The following is a 21,858-nucleotide window of genomic DNA, read 5'->3' as shown; positions in this document are numbered from 1 at the left end:
CTCTCTCTGACTTATTTCACTCAGCATAATAGATTCATGTATAGGAAAATTCATGACTTCATCTCTCCTGATGGCTGCATAATATTCCATTGTGTCTATGTACCACAGTTTATTTAGCCATTCATCTGTTGAAAGGCATCTTGGTTGTTTCCAGAGTCTTGCTATGGTAAATAGTGCTGCAATAAATATAGGTGTAAAGAAGGGGTTTTTGTATTGTATTTTTGTATTCCTAGGGTATATTCCTAGGAGTAGTATAGCTGGATCATATGGGAGCTCAATTTCCAGTTTTTGGAGGAATCTCCATATCGCTCTCCAGAAAGGTTGAACTAGTCCGCATTCCCAGAAAATTCATCACATAGTTGATGTAACCGATTATAATACATTTGTTTCAAGATGACAGAAAGCAAAGTTATTAAAAAATAGAAGGAAAATAGAAAGAAAAACTAAATATAAAATAGAAGAGAAGAAAAAAGAAAGAGGAAAAAATTCAGTAGCAATTATATTTGTGAAAATTATTGTATCTCCAATAAAGTCATTAATACAATAGCAAAAGGTTTAATAAGTTCTTTTTCTAAAGATAAGAGATAAAAATACAATAAAAAAGGTATGTGTATCACAGTTGTTGTTTTTTGCATAGGCACAGCAAAATATGGGGAAATAGAAAGGAAAAACCTCTGGCCTAAAAACAGGGAAACCTTACCCATGAAGTATTCTGGCATAAGACCAACCCCAGGCTTCACCATGGATATGGGCATTAGAAACAAGTCAAAGTTTCTGATCACACAATGAAGTTAGCTTCTGTCTCACTAATCAGCCACTAGACAATAATTGACATCATTTTCCCACCTTTCCACTCAGCCTCTGAGGATTATTATTCCAAGCAACTCACTGTTTAAGATCAGAACAGGAGAAAGTATATTCTTCTGGGCAGATTTGACATTGATGTGAGCAATGTTCTATTTTATTTCTTTTTAGAAAGATATTCTGGGTGTGGAATCTGAGTTGAAAGAAATGGCTAAGGGGTAGGAGGAAAAATCGAGTCTTTTAGCACATCAAAGTAAAGATTCACTATGAGATATTTTAAGTATTAGAAACTTGTTCACATACACAAGAACAAGAAATTATTCCACTTCTTGTCATTTTGAATTGCCTGTACCTTAATATATCTGTAATAGCTGATCTTAATGTAAGTAGTTTATATTAAGACCATAAATGGATATTAATAAAAGAAACTTTCCTTTCCACCAGGATCACATTAAATATTTAAAATCAGAGAATTTTAAAGCTGGGATGAATGATAGTGAAGTTTTTGTTTTTGTTTTACAGATGTGGGAACAGAAATCTAAAGAGAGTAAATGACTCTTCAAAAGCATGGGAAGAAGAGTGAGTCTTTGAGGAAGACTGCTGGAAAAGTCCATTTTCCTGATGAAAGGCTGGGGAAAAAAAAAAAAAAACAAGAAATCTGTTGGGGACTGACTTGTTTGAGGACATTTTGCTGTTCTCTCTGCCATAGCCCAGCTTTTCACCTAAAAGCAATATGCAGTCTTGCTGTAAATCTCTGAGCTAAGAGAAAAGAATGTAGCTGCAGGACTTAATTTAGCTATAAGCCCGGAGGAGAGAAAAAACCGCCTGGTCCAGTTATCAGAAACTAGGCCCCATTCCTTAAGACCACATTCCGGAGTAATTTAGGCTGTTATCAATAAGTATATGCTATATTGTCTGTTCAAGATCACTAGGCAAGCACATATTGCACCATTTCCTGATAGTCAAGCAATTAGGAATGCAGCTAGAAGGACACTAGAAGTTTCCATTGAAACAGCACGTTCAGTATAGCTTAAAGGTCATCCAGCCCTAGCCCACTGCCCACTTCCTTATGAGCCTTCGCGCCAAAAGTATGATTGACAACACCTTGTACTGCCCCCTTCTCCTTCACTATAAAAGAAGGGGTTACACCTCAATAAATGTCTTTGAGCAGTGAGACGCTGCCTTGGATCTTTTATTATTAACCTCTCTCAGATTTTTTACAGGTGTGGTTGTTCTTCTACTCAGCAAAATAGGAGTGCAGTCGTCTGAGAAGCCTTCCCAGCTAATTCCTGCTGGCCGGGTCCCCCCTGGGGGGTTTCTGGACCCTGCATTTTGGCGCCCAACGCTGGGCTCGAAGATCACCGCCACACTCCGAACGACTACAGGTCGGCGAGTCTAGAGCTCCTTCGTAAATCGCAGGAAATTACCTCATCAGGGTAAGCGTTGAAACGAGTTAGCCTTAATCAAAATATTTAAACTGCAGTTTTCCAGTCGTTCTGATCGCCGCCCCTGATTGGCTTTTGGGGTTTAACCCATAGGATACGCTACCATGGGTAATTCTTTGAGTACTGAACTTAAATTCATTAAATATATACAGTCTGAGTTGAAAGCCAGACATATAGAGGTTACCAAAAAAGATATTTGTAATTTTTTAATGTTTGTTCATGATGTTTGCCAAAAATCTAGTGTTCCTGGGCTCCCTCTCGCTCTAACTCTGTCTCTCAGTTTCCTTCCTCTTCTGACCCTTCATCTTTACTTCTGCCGCTGCACCCTCTGTGCAAAATCCTAAACAGCCCTTCACTTCCCTAGCTTCAGCTCCGTCCCTGTTCCACCAACTCCCCTCCTTAACCAGCAATTGCAACAATACAAAGCCTTTAATTGGAAAAGCCTCACAGCTGTTTCAAGCCGTGTGACCCCAGCCCCTTACACGCTCTCCTGATTGAAATCTATTGGGGGCGGCGCTGTCTCCCCCGCTGAAAAGCTGAACTCTTGCAAAGTTAACTTTTTCTCCGCAGTAAAATCTTTCCTTCCAGCAAGCAAGCACAGATTCTAATCTCTGAGCTCATCGCTGGCTTCACCTTAAAGGGACAGCGCCCATTTTCCAAATCCCAGCTTAAACCCGGTTCCACACGTGACAACAAACTTTTGCTACCCCCCCCCCCCCCCCCCCGCCATCCTGGCCATGCGGCCGCTTCAGCAATTTTAGCAAGCAGGGCGAAAACCTCCCTTACAATACAAATGCCTATCTTCCCTCAGGCTTTTATAATTGTCTCTCTGGTGCTACAACTGTTCCCTTTTCCTGAGTTGGGATGCCTAAGTTGAAATGTTTTTCTAAATATAAAGGCCACAGTTGGTAAAATTAAAAAGTCTTAAATGTGTTACAAAATGTCATAATAAGTTTAACCTACGCAAAGGTGACGTACCTGTTTTTAAAACTAAGTTTCTATGTAGCTAAAATGCAAAAAAAAAAAAAAAAAAAAAAAGCCCGCCGTTTTTTTTTTTTTCTCTCTTCCCTGCGCTGTAAGCTCGGCCTCTAAGCTTTTAAAGGCGCAGTGTACATTTTCCAAACCCTAGCTTGTCAGCAGCTCTGTGCCTGAGTCACTCTCCAAAGTCTGTGTCACAGCAACAGGAAAATAACAGCAATAAACACCCTTGTTCATGCCTCTCAAAAATTTTAAAGCAAGGTCATAATTCTGTTACTTGTAATAACAAATTATCAGTAAACAAAAAACCTTTTCGTGCTTTAAAACTTAAACAAACACACAAATATTAAAATTTAAGTCTTTTTTAAAATTATTTTTAATCTTAAAAGTATATGAAGTTTGTAAAATAGTTCATGTCATGGGCATTTTTTAGTAGCTTAGGCTCCTTAATCTGCATTTAAATATTTCTTATATTTTGTCTTTTTAATTGCTCTTTCCTTCCCATGTTTGCCATTCAAATCTAATAGTTAAATAACATTTTGTAACATTTTTAACTTTGTTTTTAAGAACCTCTGCATTGGGAAAAAAAGCAAAACTCCTTTGTTAAAATTACTGCACATGTTTAGAAAGTTAATTTTTTAAGAACTAAAATAATACAAGTGAGCAAAATAAGTTGGTCAGCTTTCCTTAACAATAATGTATAAACATTCCAAAACTCTAAGCTAAGCCTAAGCTCTTTTGAATGCATATAAATATAGCAAAATAGCAATGCCATTTGAAAAACTTAAACCAAATAATCTAAACCTTAAAAGTGGTTAGGCAGTTCAAATAGTGGCATAAAAGCCATTTCAATAACAAAAACAATATGATAACTAGTTAAATAAATTTGTTCATAAATTATTGTTCATAAACTTAAACCTTAAGTAGCTTTATTTCTTTTCTTAATTTCAAGCTTAATTTTAAACTCAAAGGTAAGTACAAATAATTTTGCATTTTCCAAGTTTAATCTTAAGTTGTCTCTGTTCATGTTGTGGTTAGCCCTTTTTAAAATAATATTGTTAATTAGTATCATAAAAGTAACTAAATTTTATAAGCAAATTAACAAGTATTAAAAATAATTTTGGTCTTAAGCTCTAGGTGTGTAAATGCATCAAATGTCTTTAACTATATTTTATAATGTCTAAACATTTTGTCAATTTGGTATCTAATATTTTTTACAAATTATTCACTTTAAGTCTTCAAAGTAAAAACAGTTGTTTTTTAAAGTCAGTTTTTTATACCTTTAATAATCATAGTTCATGCTCTTGTGTTTAATCATAAAAATTTTAACACTTTATTACAGCTGTCTTACTATTCTACTGTAAAACCAATTTATAACAAACCTGTTCCTTTACAGCAAATGATATCATACTTCAGAGTGCAGACTCCTTCTACAGTGCTCACTAAGCAATTTACTTAACAAAATTTTAACTGCTAACATTTTACTTTATGTTTTCAACTTTAAATTACAATTGTTTTAAAAATGTTTTGTGTTAAAGCTAAACCTTAAAATTTATTTTCAGCAGTTCCACTCCAGCTACGTTAACAATTTTTTTACAAACATGCCGGCTAAATATTTAAAAGCGCTTGTCAATTTTTCCAATGCAAATTTTGAATAAGTCCTCTTGTCTGTTCATGTGTGTGTGTTATGCGTGAAAGTGGCCACAATGTTGTGTTTCGTGTTTGTTCTGTCTATTTGTTATTTTTGCATTTCATATAAATACAATTTTTAAAGCCTTATCCATTTTTAAAATTTCAATTAATTTTTTACCTGGCTTAGTCTCGTCATCTATAAACTGTGAAATCCTGCCAAAAAATCCTGTGCTCAGCTAGCTTTGTTCTATCAGCATGGCAAAAAAGGTAGGGGATGGTAAACCCCAAAAATTTCTCAAATGGCCATCAGGAATAACTTTTTCCTGGAGAATTTTTGGACTTTGCAATCCCCAGTTTTTCTGCTATGTGTAGTTAAGACCAATAGAATAAGGCCAGATTTGGCTAGAAAAAGAAGCATCTAGCTTTAATATAATAACTAAGAAGTTTAAAGGAAATCATTTAAGTTCAGTTTAAAGGTTTTTGAACAATTGGCTATCATTAATTATAAGATTTTTTAAAAGTGCTAAAGTCTGGCAAAAGTCAGAAGGCATTCCTGTGGCATTCACAAATAATCATTTTACCTCCTGCCAAGTTGTTTTCTTATAGACCTCCTACAGCTTCCTGCAGTCCTGTCCTCATTCACTTCAAAAAAGCCTGCCACCCCTCCTGCTATCCCACCATTCCTGCTGCACCTGTTTCTGACTGACTCTGCCTAAGGGGAATGCTGGATGATACTCTGCCTGGCAGCCCTTCTATAAACCTTCAGCATGCCCACTGCTACCAACGACCCTGCTGACCTCCACTGGGGAGCTGAGACTCATCAAGGCATACCTTTGACACAGGTCATGGGCGTGGGACCTTGCTTACTCGGACCATATATGCGCCCCCCCTGTCCAACTATCAGACATTTGCAATCAAACCATTGTGGTTAACAACACTTACATCTTCATTGAAGCCCCCAACTCCACTGGACATTCTCCCCATATTGTTACTGAAATGTTTCTTGCTTATCATGACTATTAGCTTTGTTAATGCCAGATTAACCATCAAACCTGTTGGTCCAGTTTCCACCTTGAACCTCATCCTGCAGATGGTCAACGCCTCCACCATCACCGACCCTGCCTATCTGCTATTCATCTCAACCGCCCTTCTGCTTTGGCAACCTCCTGCCTGTCTCTGACCCCTTCGCTCTGCAATCCAGCCCCAAGCCTCACTTCAGCATCACCTTCAAACAGGTGGTGAAACTTGAACTTTGCCTTTTGGTACCCAATATAATTCCCCCTATTGAAAATTGTAATCAAATTCTTGTCATTAATTCCTCCTTTCAGTTCATAATTGCCCCCAATTTAACGTTTCTTGCCTGTTTCACTGGTTTATCTCCCCACATTGTTTCACATTTGTTTTTTCAGTCCTAAAACTACTGTGTTTTCATTGTTTTAATGCCTAACTTACCTGTCAAACCTGCTCTCACCCTAGCCTTAATCATAGGCCTGGGTGCTACCGCTGTAAGCACAATAATTTATTCATTGGTTCATACTCTAAAATCTGTCAATGCCTTAAGTATAACTGTTGTTAATAATGTTTACAAACTTAAACTAAGTTTACAACACTTAAAGCACATTGTTAAATCCCTAGCAAAGATAGTGCAGCAAAACCACCATGCTTTAATTTGGTTTCCTTTTTTTTGAAGAAAGGGGGAATCTGTGTAGCCCTTAAGGAACAATGTTGTATTTTTAAAGACAAAACAGGTTTAGTTAGAGATAGCGTTCAACACATTGGTGATGGTATAAAAGATTTTGAAAAACATTTCGATGAAGAACAAGGTTGGTACCAGGATTGGTTTTTCTCTTCCCCTTGGTTCCACACAATCTTGTCCACCGTTGTGGGCCCTCTTATTAGCCTCATGCTGCTCTTTTCTCTTGGCCCATGGATTTTCCGCAAAATTACTGCCTTTATTAAAAACCAGGTAGATGAAAAGGCAAAAACCTCTATTCAGGTTAACTACCAGCGTCTAACCCCGCGTGACTCCTGTGAAAACTTGGCTTTAGTCACCAAGCCGCCTATCCAGCCACTAAGTTTCCAGGAGATAGAGCGCATAGCTAACAGACGGAGCTCGCTCCGGCACTTGTGCTCTCGGCTGTGGAGACACCTACGACGGGATTAGCAAGGTCCCAGTTAGGGCACGGCCCTAAAAGGCTACAACGCATAATTCGGATCTCTGCGCGCACCCACGGCGCTTGTAGCCACCTGTTAAATGCGGCTTTGGCCGTGTCCGACCTGGTCAAACCTTGTATGCCTAAGACACGGTTCTTCCACCCGCTCACGACTTTCCTTCTTTTATTAGAAGAGAAAGGGGGAGATGTTGGGGACTGACTTGTTTGAGGACATTTTGCTGTTCTCTCTGCCATAGCCCAGCTTTTCACCTAAAAGCAATATGCAGTCTTGCTGTAAATCTCTGAGCTAAGAGAAAAGAATGTAGCTGCAGGACTTAATTTAGCTATAAGCCCGGAGGAGAGAAAAAACCGCCTGGTCCAGTTATCAGAAACTAGGCCCCATTCCTTAAGACCACATTCCGGAGTAATTTAGGCTGTTATCAATAAGTATATGCTATATTGTCTGTTCAAGATCACTAGGCAAGCACATATTGCACCATTTCCTGATAGTCAAGCAATTAGGAATGCAGCTAGAAGGACACTAGAAGTTTCCATTGAAACAGCACGTTCAGTATAGCTTAAAGGTCATCCAGCCCTAGCCCACTGCCCACTTCCTTATGAGCCTTCGCGCCAAAAGTATGATTGACAACACCTTGTACTGCCCCCTTCTCCTTCACTATAAAAGAAGGGGTTACACCTCAATAAATGTCTTTGAGCAGTGAGACGCTGCCTTGGATCTTTTATTATTAACCTCTCTCAGATTTTTTACAGGTGTGGTTGTTCTTCTACTCAGCAAAATAGGAGTGCAGTCGTCTGAGAAGCCTTCCCAGCTAATTCCTGCTGGCCGGGTCCCCCCTGGGGGGTTTCTGGACCCTGCAGAAATCTTGAAAAATCATCTGTCTGGTGAGCAGAAATGAGTGGGCTTTTCTATACCACAAGTTCTGTCACCCACTCAGACCTAAGTCAGTGCTTTCTAGAGTGACTGAACCACACTTGCTATTTTTGTGCTACTGGCAGCACAACGTGAAAAATCTAAGTTTATAAATACATATATGTTATTTAAGAGATTTCATTAACTTTATTATCTAATTTGAATGACAAAATTGATTGAACATACTTTAGGAAGATTTTGAGGCAAAAGCAGTTTTTCCTCATTTCTGGCCTTTCCATAATTGGTATTTATTCAACTTTATCTTTTTCAGATCCCTAAAAATATTTTTTGATGGTCCAAGGTCTTAAAATCAAACTTTTAAGATCAAACTTTTTTATCTCAATTTACATATCATCATGGTTTGGTCTTATAAAAATATCTTACCAACTTTGGTTTGCTCATAAAAATTCCTTTGACAAGTTGATATATAGAAAATTGCTGGCTTCATAAATTAATTATTCAATGAGTTAGTTTTAGACACGTTATTTTTTTCCAAGTTGATTTTTAAGGGCTAGACTATTTCTTTAGAAAAACCCTAATCGAGGGGCCGGAGAGATAGCACAGCGGTAGGGCGTTCGCCTTGCAAGCAGCTGATCCAGGACGGATGGTGGTTTGAATCCCAACATCCCATATAGTCCCCCATGCCTGCCAGGAGTGATTTCTGAGCACAGAGCCAGAAGTAACGCCTGAGCACTGCCGGGTGTGACCCCTCCCCCCAAAAAAGAAAAATCCTAATCGAAAATAGATACACAAAACTTGAGTTGTAAGTCCCTTTACACTTATTGTTGCAACTTTGGAAGTATTAAATTTGATAGAAGCTCTACATAAGGATCTAATTGATGATATGCCAAAAAAGAAAATAAAAGTGGACTTGCTATTGTAGATACTTCCAAGAAATAAGAACAGAACACCAATGGGATACAGTGATACCATTTCTTGGCTTCTACCCCCAACACAAAAAACATTAGTCCAAAAGTATAGATGTAGGGGCCAGAGAAATAGTACAGCAAGTAAGGCGAATGTCAATTCTCTGCATCTCATATTGTCCCTTTAGCTTAGCACCTCTAGAAATGATTTTTGACTGTAGAGCTAGGAGTAACCTCTGAGCATCAACAAGTGTGGACTTGTATATTTTGGAGATTAGCCCCTTGTCTGATGGGTATTGGGTGAATAGTTTCTCCCATTCTGTGGGTGGCTTTTGTATCTTTCCTTTGAGGTGCAGAAGCTTCTCAGTTTAATATATTCCCATCTGTTTATCTCTCCTTCCACTTGTTTGGAGAGTGCTGTTTCCTCCTTGAAGATGCCTTTAGTTCCAATCTCATGTAGTGTTTTACCTATGTGTTGTTTTATATATCTTATGGTTTTAGGCCTGCTATCAAGGTCTTTAATCCATTTGGATTTGATCTTTGTGCATGGTGTTAGATAGGGGATTGAGTTCGCTTTTTTGCAAGTGGCTAACCAGTTGTGCCAACACCACTTGTTAAAGAGGCTTTCTTTGCTCCATTTTAGATTTCTTTCCCCTTTATCAAAGATTAATTGATTGTATGTCTGGGAAATATTCTCCGAATACTCAAGTCTATTCCACTGATATGAGGATCTGTTTTTATCCCAATATCATGCTGTTTTGATAACTACTGCTTTGTAGTACAGTTTAAAATTGGGGAAAGTAATGTCTCCCATATTCCTTTTCCCAAGGGTTGCTTTAGCTATTTGTGGGTGTTTATTGTTCTGAATTTTAGGAGTGTTTGATCCACTTCTTTGAAAAATGTCATAAGTATCTTTAGAGGGATTGCATTAAATCTATACAATTTGGGGAGTATTGCCATTTTAATTATATTTATCCTGCCAATCCATGAGCAGGGTATATATCTCTATTTCTTTGTGTCCTCTCTTATTTCTTGAAGCATGGTTTTGTAGTTTTCTTTGTATAGGTCCTTCACCCCTTTAGTCAAGTTGACCCCAAGATATTTGTTTATGGGGCACTAATTACTGTTTATTCTTTTTTAACTTTACTAAAGTACCATGTGCATAAAATGCACACCAGCCTTTACGTGTCCACTTTTCCAGTGACCAGTGTCACCAGTCTTTCTCACCCACACACCTCTCTGCCACCTGAATATGGGAGACATTTTACTCTTTTCTTTCTTTCTTTCTTTCTTTCTTTCTTTCTTTCTTTCTTTCTTTCTTTCTTTCTTTCTTTCTTTCTTTCTTTCTTTCTTTCTTTCTTTCTTTCTTTCTTTCTTTCTTTCTTTCTTTCTTTTTCTTTCTTTCTTTCTTTCTTTCTTTCTTTCTTTCTTTCTTTCTTTCTTTCTTTCTTTCTTTCTTTCTTTCTTTCTTTCTTTCTTTCTTTCTTTCTTTCTTTCTTTCTTTCTTTCTTTCTTTCTTTCTTTCTTCCTTCCTCCTTCCTTCCTTCCTTCCTTCCTTCCTTCCTTCCTTCCTTCCTTCCTTCTTTCTTTCTTTCTTTCTTTCTTTCTTTCTTTCTTTCTTTCTTTCTTTCTTTCTTTCTTTCTTTCTTTCTTTCTTTCTTTCTTTCTTTCTTTCCTTTCTTCATTCTTTCTCTCTTTCTTTCTCTCTTTCTTTCTCTCTCTCTTTCTTTATATTTTTCTTCTTTTGTTCTTCTCATTCAGAAAATGTAAGTCAAAACAACAGGAGGTGCATCTCACACCACAGAGATTTGCACACATCACAAAGAATAAGAACAATAAGTGCTGGCGGGAATATGGAGAGAAAGAAACTCTCATTCACTGCTGGTGGGAATGCTGTCTAGAACAACTTTTATGAAAAAATATTGAAGTTTCCTCAAAAATCTGAAATTGAGCTCCCATATGATTCAGCTACTAGGGATATACCATAGGAACAAAAAAATGCAATACAAAATGCCTTCTGCACAGCTATATTCATTGCAGTACTATTTACAATAGCCAGAATCTGGAAACAACCAAGATGCCCTTCAACAGATGAATGGCTAAAGAATCTGTGGTTCATATATACAAGGGAATATTATGAACCTATCAAGAGAGATGAAGTTGTGCAATTTTCCTATACATGTATGGACATGAAAACTATTATGCAGAATGAAAATAAGTCAGAGGAAAAGAGATAGACATGGAATAGCCTCACTTATCTATGAGTTTTAAGAAAAATAAGAGACATTATTGAAATAATCCCCGGAGACAATAGAGATGAGGACTGGAAGGACTGATCCAGAGCATGAAGCTTATCACAAAGAGTGGTGAGTGCAGTTAGAGAAATAACTACCCTAACAACTATCATGACAATGTTAACAAATGAGGAAAGTAGAATGTCTGTCTTGAATACAATCAGGGGGTGGGGAAGGATGGAGATGGGGGGCATTGATGGCGGGAATGTTGCACTGGTGAAAGGGGTGTTCTTTTTATGACGACCCAACTACAAACATATTTGTAATCATGGTGCTTAAATAAATATATTCTTATAAAAAATAATAAAAAGTGTTTATCCACTTCTTTGAAAAATGTCTTGGGTATCTTATAGGGATTACATTAACTCTGCACAAGGCTGTGGAATGTATTGTAATTTTTAATTATGTTAGTATTTCCAACCCATGAGCAAGGTATATGTATCCAGTTACTCATGTATTTATTTACTTGTGTCTTCTTTGATATCTTGAAGCAGTGTTTTGTAGTTTTCTTTGTATAAATCTTTTACTTCTTTAAGTTAAATCCAAGGTAGTTGATTTTTCTAAATGGGATGATTTTTACTGTCTTTTTCTTCTTTTTTATTACTTGCATATAGAAAAGTCATTGATTTTGCCTATTAATTTTGTAGCCTGCTACATTACTATACATATCTATTTTTCTAGAAGCTTATTGACAGCCTTTAGCATTTCTAAATATAGTATCATGTCATCTGCAAACAGTGCAAGCCTGACTTCTTCCATTCCTAATTGGATGTCCTTGAATTCTTTTTATTTTTTTTTAAACATTTATTTATGAGCTGTTTATTTTCCAGGTGTTTAAGTTGTTTCTCCATGTCTGTTTGTAATTTACTTCTATTTTCAATGCATCATGATGTGAGAAGATAGTTGATTTACTTTCTATCCTCTTAATTTTATGGATGTATGTTTAGTCACCAGCATGCTGTCTTTTTGGAGAATTTCCACATGCTTTGGAAAAGAATGTGTATCCAGCTTTCTGGGGATGAAAAGCTTTCTTCCATTTATTTATTCAAAGCCAGTATATCCTTGTTATATTTTAGCCTGGTTGTTCCATCAAGAAATGAGAGGGTGGTGCTGAATCTCATATTAATATGTGTTGCTACTGTTGTCATTCTTTTTAAGTCTATTAGCAATTGTTTTAAGTATTTTGCTGGTCTCTCATTTATGTAGGGGTTTTATTTCTTCCTGATGTACACAACCCTTGATTATTAAAAAAAATGTCCATCTCTGTCTCTTAACTTTATTTTTGGTTTTTGGGCCACACACATCCAGTGATACTCAGGGGTTACTCCTGACCATGCACTGGCTTGGGGGGCCAAATGGGACAATGGTGATAGAACTCAGGTTCATCCGGTTCAGCTATGTGCAAGGCGAACAACCTACTGCTGTGCTATTGCTCCAGCCTCTCTTATAACCTTATTTGGGGGTGGAGGGGTTGGCTCACACTCAGGAGAGCTTAGGGGTTACTCCTGGCTCTGCACTCAGAAATCTCTCTTGTCAGGCACGGGGGACCATATGGATGCCATGGTTTGAACTACTGTCCATCCTGAATCAGCTGTTGCTTGCAAGGCAAACGCCTTACCGCTGTGCCATTTCTCCAGCCTTTCTCAAAACTTTTTAAAGCAAAAGTCTATGTCCTCTGATATTCATATGGCCTTTCCAGTGATTTTCTGGGAGTTGCTTGCTTAAAGGATTGCCCTCCAATTTTTGATTTTGAGTCTATGTTTACTCTTGACTATTCAGATGTGTTTCTTGCAAGCATAAAATGTAGATCAATTTTTTTTTATCTGTTTTGCCCTCTGTGTCTTAACTGGTGCATTAAGCCTGTTGGTATTAAAAGAGATGATTGTCATGAGACTTTTTATTATTATCTATTTAAAGTATTTTAAGTATTTTTATTATTATATTTTAATATTTATTTATATATTTATTTTTATTATTTATATTTATTCATGTATTGTTTATATTTGTATTATTATAATATAATTATTATATTTTATTATTATCTTTTTTAAGTATCTTTTTTTTAGTGTGTTTGATTCTGTCCTTCAGCATAGAATCAAAAGCATTTTTAGGCATGCTCATTTATATATATATATATATATTATTTAAATACCTTGATTACATACATGATTGTGTTTAGGTTTCAGTCATGTAAAGAACACCACCCATCACCAGTGCAACATTCCCATTACCAGTGTCCCAAATCTCCTTCCTCCCCACCTAACCCCTGCCTGTATTCTAGACAGGCTTTCTATTTCCCTCATACATTCTCATTATTAGGATAGTTCAAAATGTAGTTATTTCTCTAACCAAACTCATCCCTGTTTGTGGTGAGCTTCATGAGGTGAGCTGTAACTTCCAACCCTATTCTCTTTTGTGTCTGAAAATTATTATTGCAAGAATGTCTTTCATTTTTCTAAAACCCATAGATGAGTGAGACCATTCTGTGTTTTTCTCTCTCTCTCTGACTTAATTCACTCAGCATAATAGATTCCATGTACATCCATATATAGAAAAATTTCATGACTTCAACTCTCCTGACTGCTGCATAATATTCCATTGTGTATATGTTCCAAGTTTCTTTAGTCATTCACCTGTTGAAGGGCATTTTGGTTGTTTCCAGGGTCTTGCTATGGTAAATAGTGCTGCAATGAATATAGGTATAAGGAAAGGATTTTTGTATTGTATTTTTGTGTTTCTAGGGTATATTCCTAGGAGTAGTATAGCTAGATCATATGGGAGCTCGATTTCCAGTTTTTGGAGGAATCTCCATATCGCTTTCCATAAAGGTTGAATCAGACGGTTTTCCCACCAGCAGTGGATAAGAGTTCCTTTCTCTCCACATCCCCACCAACACTGTTTGTTCTCATTCTTTATGATGTGTGCCATTCTCTGGGGTGTGAGGTGGTATCTCATCATTGTTTTGATTTGCATCTCCCTGATGATTAGTGATGTGGAGCATTTTTTCATGTGTCTTTTGGCCATTTGTATTTCTTCTTTGTCAAAATGTCTTTCCATTTCTTCTCCCCATTTTTTGATGGGATTAGATGTTTTTTTCTTGTAAAGTTCTGTCAGTGCCCTGTATATTTTGGAGATTAGCCCCTTATCTGATGGGTATTGGGTGAATAGTTTCTCCCACTCAGTGGGTGGCTCTTGTATCCTGGGTGCTATTTTCTTTGAGGTGCAGAAGCTTCTCAGCTTAATATATTCCCATCTGTTAATCTCTGCTTTCACTTGCTTGGAGAGTGCAGTTTCCTCCTTGAAGATGCCTGTAGTTTCAATGTCCTGGAGTGTTATGCCTATGTGTTGTTCTATGTATCTTATGGTTTGGGGTCTGGTATCGAGGTCTTTAATCCATTTGGATTTTACCTTTGTACATGATGTTAACTGGGGAGTCTAAGTTCAATTTTTTGCAAGTGGCTAGCCACTTGTACCAACACCACTTGTTGAAGAGGCTTTCCTTGCTCCGTTTAGGATTTCTTGCTCCTTTATCAAAAATTACGCGATTGTATGTCTGGGGAACATTCTCTGAGTATTCAAGCCTATTCCACTAATCTGAGGGCCTGTCTTTATTCCAATACCATGTTATTTTGATAATTATTGCTTTGTAGTAAAGTTTAAAGTTGGGGAAAGTATTTCTCCCATATTCTTTTTCCCAGTGATTGCTTTAGCTATTCTAGGGTGTTTATTGTTCCAAATGAATTTCAAAAGTGCCTGATCCACTTCTTTGAAGAATGTCATTGGTATCTTTAGAGGGATCACATTAAATCAGTACAATGTTTGGGGGAGTATTGCCATTTTGATTATGTTAATCCTGCCAATCCATGAGCAGGGTATGTGCTTCCATTTCCGCGTGTCCTCTCTTATTTCTTGGAGCAGAGTTTTATAGTTTTCTTTGTATAGGTCCTTCACATTTTTAGTCAAGTTGATTTCAAGACATTTGAGTTTGTATGGCACAATTGTGAATGGGGTTGTTTTCTTAATGTCCATTTCTTCCTTATTACTATTGGTGTATAGAAAGGCCATTGACTTTTGTGTGTTAATTTTGTAGCCTGCCACCTTGCTATATGAGTCTATTGTTTCTAGAAGCTTTTTGGTAGAGTCTTTAGGGTTTTCTAAGTAGAGTATCATGTCATCTGCAAACAACGAGAGCTTGACTTCTTCCTTATCTATCTGGATTCCCTTGATATCTTTTTCTAGCCTAATCGCTATAGCGAGTACTTTCAGTGCTATGTTGAATAGGAGTGGTGAGAGAGGACAGCCTTGTCTTGTGCCAGAATTTAGAGGGAAGGCTTTTAGTTTTTCTCCATTGAGGATAATATTTGCTACTGACTTGTGGTAGATGGCTTTAGCTATATTGAGAAAGGTTCCTTTCATTCCCATCTTGCTGAGAGTTTTGATCAAGAATGGGTGTTGGACCTTATCAAATGCTTTCTCTGCATCTGTTGATATGATCATGTGATTTTCATTTTCCTTGTTGTTGATGTGTGTATGATGTTGATAGATTTATGAATGTTAAACCATCCTTGCATTCCTAGAATGAAACCTACTTGATCATAGTGGATGATCTTCTTAATGAGACATTGAATCCTATTTGCCAGGATTTTGTTGAGGATCTTTGCATCTGCATTCATCAGCGATATTGGTCTGTAATTTTCTTTTTTCATGGCATCTCTGTCTGGTGATGTTGGCTTCATAAAAGCTATTTGGAAGTGTTCCCGTTTTTTGGCTTTCATGAAAGAGTCTTGCCAGGATTGGTAGTAGTTCCTCTTGGAAAGTTTGAAAGAATTCATTAGTGAATCCATCTGGGCCTGGGCTTTTGTTTTTCGGGAGACATTTGATTACTGTTTTAATTTCATCAATGGTGATGGGGCTGTTTAGATAAGCTAAATCCTCTTCATTCAACCGTGGAAGATTATAAGAGTCCAAGAATTTATCCATTTCTTCCAGGTTCTCATTTTTAGTGGCGTAGAGTTTCTTAAAGTAGTTTCTGATTACTCTTTGAATCTCTGCCATATCAGTAGTGATCTCTCCTTTTTCATTCCTAATACGAGTTATCAAGTTTCTCTCTCTCTCTTTCTTTGTTAGGTTTGCCAGTGGTCTATCAATCTTGTTTATTTTTTCGAAGAACCAACTTCTTCTTTTGTTGATCTTTCGGATTGTTTTTTGGGTTTCTACTTCATTGATTTCTGCTCTCAGCTTTGTTATTTTCTTCTGTTTCCCTATTTTTGGGTCCTTTTGTTAAGCACTTTCTAATTCTATGAGCTGCATCATTAAGCTATTCAGGTAGGCCCCTTCTTCCTTCCTGATGTGTGCTTGCAAAGCTATAAATTTTCCTCTCAGTACTGCTTTTGCTGTGTCCCATAAGTTCTGATAGTTTGTGTTTTTATTATCATTTGTTTTCAGGAAAGTTTTGATTTCCTCTTTGATTTCATCTTGGACCCACTGGTTATTCAGTATGAGGCTGTTTAACTTCCAAGGTGTTAAAGTTTTTCTTCTGTGTCCCTTTGGAATTCATATATAATTTCAGAGCCTTGTGGTCAGTGAAGGTAGCCTGCAAAATTTCTATCTTCTTGATATTATGAAGGTATGTTTTATGTGCCAGCATGTAGTCTATCCTGGAGAATGTCCCATGTCCATAGGAGAAGAATATGTATCCAGGTTTCTGGTGATGGAGTGTCCTATATATATCCACTAGGCCTCTTTTTCCCATTTCTCTTCTCAGGTCTAGTATATAGTATATTCTTGTTGAGTTTTAGTCTGGTTGACCTATCCAGTGTTGACAAAGCCGTGTTGAGGTCCCCCACAATTATTGTGTTGTTATTGATATTATTTTTCAGATTTGTCAACAATTGTATTAAATATTTTGCTGGCCCCTCATTTGATGCATATATGTTTAGGAGAGCGATTTCTTCCTGCTGTACATACCCCTTGATTAATACAAAATGTCCATCTTTGTCCCTTACAACTTTTCTGAGTATAAATTTTGCATCATCTGATATTAGTATGGCCACTCCAGCTTTTTTATGGGTGTTGTTTGCTTGGATAATTTTCCTCCAGCCTTTTATTTTGAGTCTATGTTTGTTCTGACTATTCAGGTGTATTTCTTGTAGGCAGCAGAAGGTTGGATTGAGTTTTTTGACACCTTTAGCCACTCTGTGCCTCTTAACTGGTGCATTTAGTCCATTGACATTGAGAGAAAGAATTGTCCTCGGATTTAATGCCATCTTTATATTCAAAATTTGGTGTGTCTTTTGGTCAGTCTTGTCTAAATTAGGTCTTTCAGTTTTTCTCTTAAGACTGGTTTTGAGTCTGTAAAGTTTCTGAGCTGTTGTTTGTCTTAGGCCCATGTATTCTTCCGTCAAATCTGAAAGTGAGTTTTCCTGGGTACAGTATTCTAGGCGAAACATTTATTTCATTGAGTTTTTTCACTATGTCCCACCACTGCTTTCTGGCCTTGAGTGTTTCTGGTGACAGGTCTGCTGTAAATCTCAAGGATATTCCCTTGAATGTAATTTCTCTTTTTGATCATGCTGCTTTCAGAATTCTTTCTGTATCTGTGGGATTCGTCATTGTGACTAGGATGTGTCTTGGGGTATTTTTTCTGGGGTCTCTTTTGTTTGGTACTCTGGGCATGCAGGATTTGATTGCATATATTCTTTAACTCTGGAAGTTTCTCTTTAATGATGTTCTTGACCGTTGATTCTTCCTGGAAATTTTCTTCCTGTGTCTCTGGGAATCCAATGATTCTTAAGTTGTTTCTGTTGAGCTTATCATAGACTTCTATTTTCATCTGTTCCCATTCTTTGACTAATTTTTCCATTGTCTGTTCATTTGCTTTAATTTTTTTCCAGTCTCTCCCGCTGTATGGAGTTGTTATTTATCTCATCTTCCACAGCACCAATTCTATTCTCAGCTTCTGTTACCCTGTTAGAGAGCTTATCCATTTTGTCATTCAGTTCATTTACTGAGTTTTCAGGCCTGTTGTTTGACCTGTTATTTCAGTTTGGAGTTTTGTGATTTCTGTCTTCATATTTTCTTGGTTCTTATTAGTGTTCTGTTCAACTCAATCCATGATTTCTTTGAGTTCTTTGAGCATCTTCCATATTGCTAGTCTAAAGTCCTTATCTGAGAGGTTGATTAGTTGGCTGGTCATTATCTGGTCATCAGAATTGTCATCTTCATTCTCTATGTCTGATGCTAGCCTGCGTTGTTTCCCCATTGTCACACTTGTATTGTGGATTTTTCTATGTGTTGTGGTGGTATTCATTGGCTAAATGATGTGCGTGGCCATGTTCCTCTGGCTCTGCCCTTTCTGGGTGGGTCGACTTGCCTCCAGGAAGGGGAGCCCTGCCATGGATGAAGCCTCACACAGGATCAAATTTTAGGCCTGAGTACGCAACAGAGAAGACTGTCTGGGGAGAAATGCTGGGCACAGTTCTTAGTGTGATTTTTTTCTTCTTATTGCAGTAGCATTCTTTCATTAAAAAGAGCGCATGGCAGCTTCGGAGTGGCTGTGCTCTTCTGGAGCCTCTGGGAGATCTAATTTTCTGGGACAATTTTTGGTCCTCTCCAAGAGGTTTCAGGAGGACAGGACAGGAAAACAAACACACACAGACGAGCACTCACCAGTTTCTCACAGTCAGGACCCCTTTTAAGTATTATCTTTTTCTAAGAGTTTGATGTGTATGTTGTGCTGCCTTTCCATAAAGTATACCCTTCAGTTCTTTTAATGTTGCTTTTAAGTCTACAAAGTTTCTGAGCTGTTTATCTTCGAAGCTGTGTATTCTTCTGAGGACATGAATGAAAGTCTGGCTGGGTGAATTATTCTAGGAAAAGCATTCATTTTGTTGATTTTTTCCCCACTATATTCCACCACTGCTTTCAGGAATGGAGGGCTACTTGAAATAAATCTGCTGCAAATCTTAAGGATTGTATATTTATATGTAATTTTCCCTTTTTATTTGCTGCTTTTTAGTATTCTATAACTCTATATGGTTTTCATCATTGTGACTAAGGATGTGCCTTGAGTTGATTTACTTTGGTTCTCTTTTAGTTAGTACTCTTAGGGCATCCACAATGTAGATACATGCACTCCACAGCTTTGACTGACAACTCTCAGCAATGATGTCTTTAACTCTTGATTCTTCATGGGGATTTTTCTCCTTGGTCTCTGGGACTCCAATGATTCATACGTTGTTTCTATTGAATTTATCCCAGAGTTTTATTGTCATCTCTTTGCTTATTTTGAGGATTTTTTTAATGCTTCATTTATTTATTTTTAATTTTTGGGTCACACCTGGAGGCACTCAGGGGTTACTCCTGGCTCTTTGCTCAGAAATTGCTCCTGGCAGGCATGAGGGACTACATGGGATACCAGGATTCAAATCACCATCTGTCCTAGGTCTTCTGTGTGCAAGGCAAATTCCCTACAGCAGTGCTATCTCTCTGGCCCTGAGGATTTTTTCATCTTCTGTTGTTTTTCTTTAAGGTTATTTTCCAAAATGTTCTACTATATGAAAATGTTATGCTTTGATATTATGATTTTTTCCCTAATCAACTGTTACTCTGCTTCTGAGGCCTTCCAGTGAGTTTTTCATTTTGCCTACCTAGTTTTATTCAGTCTGTTATTTCTGTTTGAAGTTTTCTAATTTCTATTCTCTTGAGTCTTATTTGCTGTTCATTCAGTTCATTCCATCATTTCTTTGAGCTCTTTGCAAATTCTCAACATTTCCTTTCTAAAGTCCTTATTGGAGAGGCTTTATAGACGGCTAGTATTAAGTGGATCTTCAGAAGTACAATCTTCATTCTCGAAGCATTGTGAGTTTCAGTGTTGTTTCCCCATTTGGACTTTTGCAGTGTTTTTGTGTTGTACTGAAGTTCATTGACTAGAGGAAAGTGCAGCTGCAGAGCAGAGCAGCCATGCTCTACTGTTTATTCTTTTTTGTGGGGGTCATACACAGCGGCACTCAGGGGTTACTCCTGGCTCTGAGCTCAGAAATCACTCCTGAAAGACTCAGGGAACCATATGGGTGCCAGGTCCGTCCCAAGTTGGCCACGTGCAAGGCAAATGCCTTACCGCTGTGCTATCACTCCGGTTCCTCTACTGTTTATTTTTAAAAGAAATGGTTACATAACATTTTATTGATTCCCTCTTTAGGAAAAGGTAACACACCACTCAGTTGAACCTATCTGGTCTTTTTTAACACTGACTCCAAAGTTTAGAACTTGTCTTAAAAGCCTGACATAGAAAGTTATACAGAATTTTTCTTATTCTGTCACTATTCTGAACACCAACATTTTTTTATTCAAGGAGAGGCAAATCTTCACAGAAAAAAATCACTAGATAAACTCAATGTTGCTTCATTGTGTCCCTTGAGGGACTCCATTCATCATGTGTCCTCTGACATAATAACTGGAGATGAATGAATGCTGATAAAGGTACACATTGAAGAAAAACAAATATACAAATGCATGTTTTAAATATTTCTCAGGAACTTGGATTTGAAGACATTAAAATAATCAATATAAAGAAATGTTCAAAGTACTGAACAATCTTTAGGGTGGAATTTATGGCAACAAAAGTACACAGATAATAGAAAATCCCAGGAGATAGAAATAATCCATGAAGATGAAGTAAGTCTGGTTGTAGTTCAGTAAGAAAGTTCTAACCATAGACCTTTACCCTTTGAGCCCTCCTGTAGACTCTTTTTTGTTGTTTTCCCAAATGTGATTTTTTTTCAGTGACTGAGCCCACTGTCCATCCTTCCTACCTAAGCTGAAAGGCCAAGGGGAAAAACATTCACTTCAACTCACTACATTTTATATTATAATCAGGGATCATTTTCTCCTTAAATGTTTTTTATTTTTACAATAATTTTTCATGCTTCAAAAGTCTTGAACAAAGGAAACTGACTGAATTAAGCCCAGGATGAACAACAGATATTGCAAAGACATGTGACTACAGAATAACATTTGAGGGTGAACAACTCTCCTTCATGTTATTTTCCCATATAGTTTAATTGTTCTGTTGGTTGGTTTGAGGCCTCACTTAATGATACTTAGAATTTACTCTTGGCTCTGTGCTCAAGTATCAGTTCTGGCAGGGCTTGAGAAACCATATGTGGTGGCAGGGATCAAACCCAAGTCTGGCTTGTGCAAGGCAAGTATCTTACTTTCTGTGCAATATCTTCAGTCCCTAAGTTTTTGCAAGTTCGCAGTTTCTTATTAATTTACATTCAGTGACCTAATATTATTCCTTTCTCCTATGTCTTTTTCAAAGAAAATGATCATCGTTTTCTTTTCTGGCACATTCTTAATCGGCTGTATGTAAGGCAAATTCCCTACCACTGTGCTATCTCTCTGGCCCATTATCTGACACATTCTTGATTTTGTAATTACTTCCATCTCTGAGCCAATAAGAGTTTCATAAGATTTAAATGTGTTCAATAACTTACAAATCCGTTTTCAGCAACATATGTTGGTAAACCACTAACAAGAGTCCAATGGTCTGCAGGAGGTGTCCTTGAGGAAGGTTAAGAAAAAAAGAAGAAAGAAATCATTGCTCTTCAGAAAAATGCATGATATGTAACTAAAAAAAGATGATCACTACAGTTTCATTGTAACAACACTCACGGAATTACTTGGATATCTTCTTTTCCATGTAAAATGTAATCAATTATTTTATAAAAGTTGACTTCCTAAGAAAAAAGGGAG

General features: G+C 37.3%; 1 protein-coding gene across 1 annotated transcript in view; it reads right to left on the bottom strand.

Annotated features, from left to right (window-relative positions):
• PDE6C (phosphodiesterase 6C) overlaps positions 1-21,858 on the bottom strand; it is an 83,105-nt gene that overhangs the window by 47,881 nt on the left and 13,366 nt on the right. Inside the window, 2 exon segments of the mRNA XM_049790844.1 lie at positions 21,600-21,666; positions 21,778-21,842. Of these exon segments, the coding sequence (XP_049646801.1) occupies positions 21,600-21,666; positions 21,778-21,842 (132 nt within the window).

This window comes from Suncus etruscus, chromosome 17, assembly GCF_024139225.1.
Source record: "Suncus etruscus isolate mSunEtr1 chromosome 17, mSunEtr1.pri.cur, whole genome shotgun sequence".
Classification (NCBI taxonomy): Eukaryota; Metazoa; Chordata; class Mammalia; order Eulipotyphla; family Soricidae; genus Suncus; species Suncus etruscus.
The sequence above is the reverse complement of the archived record's forward strand: the minus strand, read 5'-3'. Positions and strand labels throughout refer to the sequence as shown.